Source organism: Strigops habroptila, chromosome 7, assembly GCF_004027225.2.
Source record: "Strigops habroptila isolate Jane chromosome 7, bStrHab1.2.pri, whole genome shotgun sequence".
Classification (NCBI taxonomy): domain Eukaryota; kingdom Metazoa; phylum Chordata; class Aves; order Psittaciformes; family Psittacidae; genus Strigops; species Strigops habroptila.
The window spans coordinates 15908530-15919209 of NC_044283.2; the positions used below are offsets into that span (position 1 = coordinate 15908530).

Sequence of the window (10680 nt, forward strand, 5' to 3'; positions counted from 1 at the left end):
GAGGACTTGTGCTGCACAGACATAATTTAAGACCATTCATTGTCGTCCTTCACTGTGTTCCTGCTTGCTCTGCTATAGAAGGTGTTAGAAAAGTCACTACCACCTTTATTCCAAGTTATTCAAACATGAAGTACTGATACAATGACAACTGGTGCACCTGGGGAAAAGAGGCACAGAATAGAGCTCAGCTTTTTCATAACGACCACAGATCCTAAAATGAAGAATGCCAGGAAATGTTTTATCTATCCTAACCAGCTTGACTCCAGAAGCATCAAAGTTATGCTGACCTAACTGGCTCTGTAACTGCCCTGAAGAAAGCAATTCATACGTAACTTCTGTCCAGTGATTGCTCTGTAGATATAGGACTGAAACACAACGAGAACTTAGATGCACTTAGCCATAGACTTGTGGTCTGTGCAATTATAGAAAAGGCTGTTCATGAAATTAGACTCCAGATATATTTGCCTCAAACCCTGCTATTCTGAAATGTGTCTTTCTGAAGAACAGCCAAAACTATACACCCATGGAAATTAAAAATTCCACCCTTTGGCTGAGACAGTTTTGAGATCTGCACTCTCACATTAGCCCACCTTCCAAGGAAAAAGGCTGCACAGAGATATCCTTTTTCTCCTGATGCTCCACACTGTCCTGTAGGATACTGGCACAACTGCATGCACACAGGTGAAAGGCACCCAGGAACTGTATCGATGAAGCATGTTTCCCTGCTGCAAAGACCCACACGTGAAGATAAAAGTTAGTCTTGAAAGAAAACAAGACGATGATGCAGCAGAAATATAATTCAACCCTGGAGAGGAGCATGCAGCTCCAACACATGAGTCCAGGTGCTGACAGTCCTGCACTCAGAGATGTAACTCACAGCTCTGGAATCCCGGGCTGGAATTTGCTCTGGGATATGTCACTGGCTCGCTGTGCCTGGCTGGCCAGCAGCCACAGGAAAAGCAGTGCCTCCTGGCAACTCAGAGCGGCCGGATAAGCTTCAGGAAACAAAGTACTCAGAATTGGACATTTTCCAAAACATCTGGAGCAACTGGGCCTCTTATGCCAGGCCTGGCTGTGGTCTGGGACTGTTATACTGGTGTCTGTATATTCAAAACTAATTGCTGCAGTATATGATTGCTTGAGACAAATGCGTGCTCCTAATCCTTCTTCTGCATCTTTCTACTTTCTTATCTCAATGATCTCCTAATGTGAAGTGGTGTAGGCCTACACACAAGGTGTCTGGCTGCTGGAACTCACCTGCACTTTTCGTATTCATATATGTACCTTATTATTAAAAAGCTGGTAGGTGGTTTTCCACCCTGTTGTGTCTTCCAGCCTCCACAGAAGTTAGTATTGATGCCCCTTTTTACTGGAAGTTTGCTTTGCTGTGGGCATCAGTCCAGCAGAATTTATTCTGCACAGCCCAGTGTTTCCACAGGGTGTGCAGGGGCTGGAACTTCAGCAAGAAGAACCTGATTCATTTTTGCCATTCAGACTCGGTAAAATAAAGCTGAATCCTTCTCAGACACAGCTTGCCTGACTAATAGCAACATCCCACACTCAGGATATTACATAGCAAGTAGCAAAAAAATGTGAATGAATATGCTATGAAATACTTTTAAGAGCCTTCTGAATACTGTCCACTTTAAAACACTGTGGTTAATGCCTGAGCTGATGCTATGCCTTCTTCTTGACTCTGCTAAAATAATTTCAACCCTGTGCAAGAAGGCTCGACCTCTATGAAAAAGCAAAAAATAAAAGAGAAAAATTGTGTGTCATTTTCCTCTCTTATTGAGGAATTCCATCTAAATTTAAGCATTTTTGGTAAGTTAATTATTCATTGTGAAGAAAATACTACATGATATTAAATAATGGCAAGGGCCTTTATTGCTGTAGCAACAAGACACAGTAACTTTAAAATGCCCTTCCCAGACATGCTCATTTGAATAAAAAGTGAGTATATGTGACAGTGAAAGAAAAGAGAGAAGTGGCAGGAGGGGAGTTACTCATAATTAGCCATCTTAAAAATACACTCTCAAATATTCCAGCAATGAGATAATTACAGAAGGGAACAGGCTATATTTTCTCCTGAAATAGAAACAGAAATACTATTCTAATTTGCTAGAAATGCCTGGGGAAATTATACTTCATGAAAGTTCAAGTTTCTCCAAGTGGACCACTGTGGCAGAAGACCATCCTTCCTAGCCCAGAGCTACTGGAAAAGTGCATCTTGTGTATTACATTTCCTCCAGCTTGAGTTTCAAAAATTAGCAAAGGTCACTTGTCATTATTTAGTTTTACTTTTTCTAAAATCTCTATTCTTGTAGAGTTTGGATTTCTCCTTTTTAAAAATACAGATTAAGTTGAATGAATAGAAAAGTATTTATTAGTGTTGTCCACACATAAAGATATGTATGAGTCCTATGCTTCCAAAGAACATAGGGGCAATGTTGAGCACAAATGCTTTAGCTGCTTGAGCAAGCGTTCCAGTCCTGGGCCTATATATGAACTTGTATAAGTGATTTTATCTCCGCAGCTCTTTTCACCTGCCAGAAAATGAATAGCATGTGCTTCATGCTATAGGAGACAAGAGAGCACTGGGGTTTGCAAAGTTTTCTGACATCCTTTGATGATATTGGAAAGCTGAAACTTTGTAAAATTATGGAAAAATCTGGAAATCTTGTTGTCCTTCATTATCATAATCATGAAAAACTAATGGTAATGTAGTTCCCTATCAAAGTGTTGCTTGCACTGCCTGAGAAAGCAGAAGTCCACAAAGCTGCAGAAGTCTTTTTAAAACTGCTTTATAAGCAACACTTTGCCTAGATCCTGTGGAAGATCAATCTTTGACGAAAGCTTTCTTAGCACTTACAGAGAAATCTAGTTAAACAGAAAGAGAGAGAGAATATTTTTAATATATTTTGAAGTTTATTTTTGTTAACAATTTTTAGGTCAAATGTATGGTACATAACCAAGGAGTGCATAGCACTGAATTCATCACTTTGGCTAGCACAGCTCAAAGAGGGGCAAGGAGATTACTTATATACTTGTGGGTAGAGTATGTAACATCTATTGGTAACACCTGTGTAGCAATCTATGTGCAAATAATATCTATAACATCTTCAACTATGTGTACATATAATATCAGAAAAATATATTCATTTTTTCCTTATATACACTATATAACATGAGAACAAAATCTGGAGCAGTTTGCAGTAACTTAGATGAGATTGGGCTTCCATGACACAGAGCTTTAGAAATATTTCCTCAGCACTTTTTGTCTTGGATCATTGTGATAAAAAAGTTGCAGAAAGAAAGAAAGCCTTCTGGACAGTATTCCTCAGCCACCTTTTTCTGATCAATATAATCTATGTCTTCTACACAGTCTTCAGGGCTGTGTTCTAGCCTTTTTTCAGTCACAGAGACAGATGGTGGATTCTGAACAACTTCTTCTGTGTGATGCATTGTGTTCCCATTTGCAGGACCCACTGATGTTAGTAGGCTTGAGCGGGTCAGCTTGAGATGAGCACTTCGTGGGCCTTTCCTACATACTTTAGATTTTAGGACAGTTTTGGGGTCTTGGCAGATCTGCTTCTGCTTCCTTAGGGATCGGGAGACTTGTTTCCAATAGGATTTCTGGTTTGCTGCATACTGTGCACAGGTGGAAGGGTCTCCAGAGAATTCGCACCAGAACTCACTGTCACCATGCTTGCATTCTACATGCACTGTACGAGCATTCATGTCAGTCACTGCCCAGGTGCACTCAGCATTTTCTTTGGTTTTAAACTTGCCTTTAGGAGATGATTTCCCTCCTCTTGGCTTCTGCCCTTTTTCATTTTCTTGGTTAGATTCAGTTCGTTTTTTTCCACTGTCTTCTATGCCTTGTCTTCTCTTTTTTCTTTCCTTCTCTCTTTCACAGTTGGTTACTAGCATCTGGGAGACCAGTATCAGCACACAAAGAAGTCCAAAGCTTTTGATCCTCATGGTCTCTGTTTTGCTTGTTATCTGCCTTCAAAATGAACAAACAAACTCACTTAATGCTGAACTCCATTTGACAGTTGCATTTCAGACATGGTATTACACTGCTCTTTGATACCCATTAAAAGGATGTCACCAGCAAAATCCGCTGTCCTTTGTGTGGATAATACCTGGTTTCTACAACCATTATATATTATCCTGGAGAACTGTAGATGGCTATGGAGTAAGTCCTTCTGTCCCAATTACTTAATTATCTATGCAATGTGGAACAGAAGAGAGTCATTCCCAGGACATGCTACCACACAGTGACTAAGGTACCTTGATTAAAATCTCTTCTGCAATCAGAGAAGGAATTTGAACCTGGGCTTTGTCAGCCATCTCGGATGGATATCTTAAGTTACAGCATACAAAGCAGTTGTGGTTCCCATGATCTCCGGTTTTGTAAATGGCACATAAGCAATTTTGACTCCAACCTCTGGTTATTTTTCAAAAATATGCCAGACAGAAAGGAAACCATTTGGTTCAAGTTAAGCAAAATTATTTCTTAGTCATCTTGAAAATTGTTTTAATTTCCTGGTTATGTCAGTATTTCAATTTTCTGTTGAAAAAAAAAAAAAATTGTGGTCTTTATAGTAGTCTTTCCAAATGTCAAAAAGTAACTATTGATGCATTTTTCGCCACCTTGACTGCTAAACAAACAGAGTTACCTTTTGCTTTTGAAGGACCTGCGGTGTACTGAACTGTGTCTAAATCTGCCAAATTCAAGGGATAAATATGAAATATCAGTTTTGAAAGGTAGCTGGTTAGCAAACTATTATCAAGCTGATCCCTGTGTCTGCACAAAGCACATGTATTTCTGTAGGCGTTTCTCTTTGCAAAGCAGCTTTCAGGATCAGAGCATAGCATAACAGTGCAGGGGGGGTAAATCTGGCATTAGTTGGGTAAATCTGCAAATGTATTTTTCAGATGTTTCTATCATAGCCATCTCTGTGGCCAAGATTCCCTGTCAGAAAGCAGAAAATCATGTGTAGGCATGCTAATAAGGAACCTATTTCAGCATTCCACTATCTGCAAATATCTTTAGTTACAGAAATTTAGAATCTTGGATACACAGGTAGGAGCAGGTGTGAGCAGGTCCTACTCTTGCATTGCTCTTACTTGACTTGCTTCATGCCTTCTACTACACAGAGATTTTCTCTCCGTTAAAATCCTCTCTAGAGAACATCAGGTAGTATTTATGGTTCTGTTGCAATTACAGCAATTAATATCATTAAAATAAATAACGATGTAACAGTAGCCTTCTGTTGCAAGCGGAACAGTGTAGAAGTAAGATAACTAAAAGACATACCTTGCACAGGGCTTGGAGATACCCAAATGCAACTCCTGATGCAACTGGTCTTCAAAAGTCTCAAGAGCTAGTTGTAAAAGCAGCGTGGTATTTATAAAGGCAGAGGCACACCTTCAGGTCTCCAGCAAGTCTATTACAACACAGTAGGATACTCCAGTGCCACGTTAATTTACCTCTGACACACCTGCCTGGGAAAGTGCCAGTTCTTAGCACAAAAAAGGCAGCAAAACCAGAAGAGCTCCGGTGGAGTACAAGGTATGTTTGCATAATTTGGATGTTGCTTTAGCCAAGTCCTTCCCTCTTCATGAGCAACGATAAGAACTTTATTAGATCATAAACTTCTCTACAGGAGCTTCTCCCAGCCATTGCTGAATGTATCCTGCAACACCCTCAACAAGTTGCACCATCATTGTGTTTAGCAGAATTTGGGTAGTAGTGATCCAGTAATTCTTTGCGAAATTCCACAACACATTTCAAAACTACCTGTTGAGCATTTTGTTACCTCCTGTCACAAAAACCTATTGGAGAACATTTAAAAATCAATATAACTATTAAGTAGTCTGCATTAAAGACAGCATTCATTATGGTGAGATGGTTATGAGTGGAAAACTCAGAAACAAATTCAAGCTACCTCAGAATTAGTGACTCTCTGGGGTCTAAGAGCTGGGATCAACTGCACAACACTGATTGATCTATGCTCCTCTCTCTCTCTGCTAGCTTTTGCATACAGAAACAAGCGGGTTACCTCATGAGATTTCATTATGGGACCATGTCTAATGCATATTAACCTGAAAAAGATGGTGACAGTGAAAGAACAAGCATTAGACAAGTTTGGAATAGGTGTCCCTTAAAAAATTGATAAAGCAGCTACTGCCTTTGTAGCTCAGTTGCTTAAGGTGGTTTTACTGGAGAAAAGTAAGTGGGACATTTGTTACATATGCTTGGGAAATACAAGAATAAAAGGTGGGATGCAATTATCGATAAAAGTAGAAATTGGTGTAAGATACAGGCAGGTCTTCCTCTTTGACTCTCTCCCATCAGATAGAAATGGAATGAGACAAAGGGACAAAGCTGTAGGCAAGGCATTGTCTGGACCGGTTTGGTGATGAGGAGACTGTTAACTTTCTATAAAATAAACAGAAGACAAAAAAGGAAGAAAAAGTGTAATTCTGCAATGAGTGCAGGACAGGAATGTGCGGTCTGATCTGTATGCTGGGATTATCTCCTTATCTATGTATGACCAGCTACCTTTGATGCTTTCAAATTGAGTTCAGCCATCAGATCTGCCTTGTTCACCTTTAATTGGCCTGAGTTAGTATGAAACTATTCACAACAGTCCCCTAAATGTGAAAGATTTGTGGTTAGCACTGGCAAGGGCTAATGAATAAGGGTAAAATGATTCAAGGATGAGAAAATATTTAACTGTGTGTCAGGTTGGATGGGAATCAGAGAATAAGGACAATGCAAGACATAAGTAAGGGAGGGACTATCTTGCTCAGGAATCCTAAACTAACACGACATAGTATTCAGTGTATCATCTGAAGTACTAGTATTTAGCAGGGATCCTCAAAACTGTGCAGCTGCATGAATGTGGCTATGTGCCCTAGCTAATCAGGGCTAATTACTTTGGGGACAGCATTAAGCCAAAGTGATGGCTACCTACCTCAGGATCTTGCTCTAATTCAGGTATGGCTTTATTATGCCCTATTGCCTTGTGTAAGCATATGAAAATTGATTTTTGTGTGACAGATTAGGGGGGTAGTTCAAGAGTATCACAAAAGAGCCCCAAACAACCAACGCTAAACCACGAGCACACACCTACCTCCCTACTGTGGCTGAACAATGTCTACAAGTAGGGAAGGGAGGACAGCTACAACGTAGGAAATCATGGGCAACAGGTTTACAATAAGGAATTATGCATTCCTGCCCCAGCTCTGCCACAGACTTTTTCAAACATTCACTAGGAGATGCCAGATGTTCTTTACCTATAAAGGGAATATTCTTGTAGACAACATTGCAATGATTTTTTTGTTGTTGTTTACAAAATACCATTTACTGGTGAAACTAATCACAATGTATGGAAAATATTTAAGTCCTCCAGGATTCATCACTTCCAAAATTACCTGTTTTGACAGCCTCGTGAAGCAAAATGGGTTTCAATGTCAGTCTCAGTTCAGCTGCTGATGCTCAGTTCAGCATTATTGATGGGACATGTCAGCCTAGCCTTCCTACCTCATAAAAATGGGGGAGGACAGGGAGAGAAAAGGCTGCACAAGAGAAGATTTGCCTTTCTGCTGCTTTGATATTCCCTCCCTGAGGCCATGGCAGGCTGGACAAACACTAACTCTTCCCGTCTTTAACATGCAGAAACTTCTATAGAGAATTCTGCAGTCAAGTGATTATTTATGTGGGTGATTACACCTTTGAGATGATCCATCTTGACCCAACTGGAATTCTTGCCTAATCTGCTTAGATGGTTTCAAAATCCCAGTAAACCAAGATTTACTTATTTAGGTGAATAAAATATAGTCTCAGAGGAGGGAGGCTGGCCTGGATACCCTGCAGGTCTTTCTGCTAGGTCCCCAGAATATCTTTCTGTTTTGTTCTAGTTAGACATGAACAGATGTTTTATGGATGTCCTTTACCTACCTGGGCATATGTGTATATTCGTACTGTACCCCAATAATCCTGCTGGGAGTTGCCTCATTAGATGATCAGGACATTTGTTTTCTTCAACTTTCATCTTGAAAAGAAAGTACACATAGTTAAAGTAGGACCTCCATTTCGTAGGTGCTTAATTAGCACCTAATCATCACTAAATAATTGCTGCAAAAACTTGTTTATAACATGATTTCCAATAAAGTCTTTTCTTTGTCAGGCACATTTTAAAATATACCTTAGTCTTGTCCTTTGCTGAGCTGAAACAGTTCACCTGTAAACTATAGGCACAGTCTTGCTGCAGAACAAACAGTGTGGACTAGTAATCAAAAGACAATTTGATTCATGCAACATATTGCAAACCTGAATAGCTAATTTGGTGAGATCAGATTTATGGGGAGCTGTTTAGTTATTAAAATAGAAAGGCACAAAATCATTTGGCAACATTAGCAAATAAAAGTAATCACTGAGAATTACAAATATGGATGCCCAAATCCTAGTGTGAGTTTTGTCCTGAAAATCTTAATCCAGATATATTACTGCTTCCTTTTCACTGAAATTTGAGACAGTTACTCAGCATTTTAAAATATTCATTAAACAACTGTTATAATTATATCTAGCTGGTGTTTTTCTGCTGCTCAAGCAGAGAGAAAGAGGTTTTATCTTTATTCCTAACTATGATTCACTGACATGGAAGAAGTACAATATTTTCTAAGTTAGTCCCTATTGCTGCTTATATATTATCCACAAATAGATATATATATTTTATATAGGAAATTATTATAATTTAAAATATTAGTTGCATTGGTGCATTATTTGCAAACTAGTTTGCTTATGGTGTCATCTATGTGACATCATGAGGCTCCTGTTCATTTATAGGTATTTTTTTTCCCATAGAATAAAAAGTTCATTTTATATGCAATAGTAAAAAGCTAATTTAGATATAGTAGATGATTAATTAATTCCCTTGATCACCTACAAATACAGCTCCATATAAGAATATCAGCTATTTGTCAGCTGTATGTATAGACACCAGGACATTATTCTCTGTACAAATGTTCAGGCAGAGTGAAAGAGAACATATCCAGCATCAGTGGACAACTGCTTAGATTTCAAATTCATGTCTTGAGTACCATTCTGCAGCATTCAAGCAATCCTGATGATGGAGAGTGACTCACTGCATCAGGTAATGTTCCAAGGATATAAAAGGAGGACTACTAGCCTGAATAAATGATGTTTAACTGCAGTTATTTTTAGGGGCAGAGGGATGTGGGGGTTTTCTGTTTGTTTTTAATGTGACTACCATTCCAGGTGTTCCCTGCAAGTAAATGAATACCATCGATGTATGCAAATCAGACATTTTCAGTATATAGGTACATACATTATTAATATGCAATTCTTACTATAATTAAAACAGACCAGCCTGCTCATGTACTGTTTACTAATAAAATATAATCATGTCCAGGCTGTAGGTGTACACCATTTTGCTGAAAATACCTGCTGAAAGACTAAGTACACTAACAAGTGTGGCAGTCATACCCCGACATCCAAGTGCAATATCCTTTCTACTGTGGCTGTGGGTTGTTCTGGGGCACTTCACTTCCACCCCTAGGAAAGCAAGCTTCAGGCAAGGAACTCATAACTTTATTTCCTTTTTGATTTTGTGAATCTAGTCCCTACAAAATACAATAAGCTGACAGCCCTAAACACTGTAGTCCTTTTACATAGCAACAAAAAAGTTGTCACATGGCAGTATCAGCAATGCCAGCTTTTCTGTATCTCACTGCCTGTGCCCAACACTTCAGAAGAATATTCCATAGCCTACAGGCATTTCTCTGGAAGAGGCTAGTTAATTTAAAATGTGGTGGTGATTTCAGTGCACGGAGATCAGTTTGCATGGATATTTCACATGGAGGCATAATTATCTGAGTCTTCAACAGCATCAAACTATTTGGCAAACTGGCCCAAACTGACAACTGAATTTGGCGGAGCAGCATCCAAGTGAAAACTGATATCATGAAACTCAGATAAGAAAGAAACAGAAACTAGCTAATTCAAACCAGTGTTAACTTCAAGTTAAATCACAGAATAAAGGGAACTGTATAACTGCTGTGTATTAATTATAAGCTAATAAAAACACCTTACAAGACTAAATGGCAAGGTTATTTTATAGCAAACTCCAGTTTTTGCTGAAGTTCCCCTTTGCAGATACTTAGACTCTATTTCCATTAAGCACTGAATTCCTGGAACACTAGTAAATCAAATGAACACTTCTCCTTCATACAGTGGTTATGTATGAGTGAAACTAACAGCTTAATCATTTTATTCATTTGTAGCCCTAGTTTTACTGATTACCTTCCTCATCTATGAATTCAGCAGTTTTTACTTGCAGTGTTATTCTTAGTTTACTTGCTGCATTATGTTGGCAACATTTTGATTAAAATAACCTGAAATTCATTACTGTCAATGTGTAGTTTATCTTCACCAGAGATCAAACCCTCTTGACTCCCAGCTCATACCTGGCAGTCAGCAGCTGTTAACCTGTTACCCAGTTACTTATTGAACACACTCTCACAAGCAGTCAGAAAAGGGAGAGTTTGTTTTCAGGCCTGCAGAGTATTGTTTTATCTTGATAAGCAAGGACAGGCGTATTTTCAGTAAGTGGTTTTAATTAACCCAAGGAGATCCAAGCCAGT

At 39.0% G+C, this 10680-nt stretch overlaps 1 protein-coding gene across 1 annotated transcript; it reads right to left on the bottom strand.

Annotated features, from left to right (window-relative positions):
• Positions 1-2908: 2908 nt before the first annotated feature.
• FGFBP1 (fibroblast growth factor binding protein 1) lies at positions 2909-8063 on the bottom strand. The gene is made up of 3 exons (XM_030492463.1): positions 7976-8063; positions 5327-5514; positions 2909-4009 (listed from the first exon to the last, which is right to left on the bottom strand). The coding sequence occupies exon 3, from the start codon at positions 3982-3984 to the stop codon at positions 3268-3270; it is 717 nt and encodes a 238-aa protein (XP_030348323.1). The 5' UTR covers positions 3985-4009; positions 5327-5514; positions 7976-8063; the 3' UTR covers positions 2909-3267.
• Between the last annotated feature and the right edge of the window lie 2617 nt (positions 8064-10680).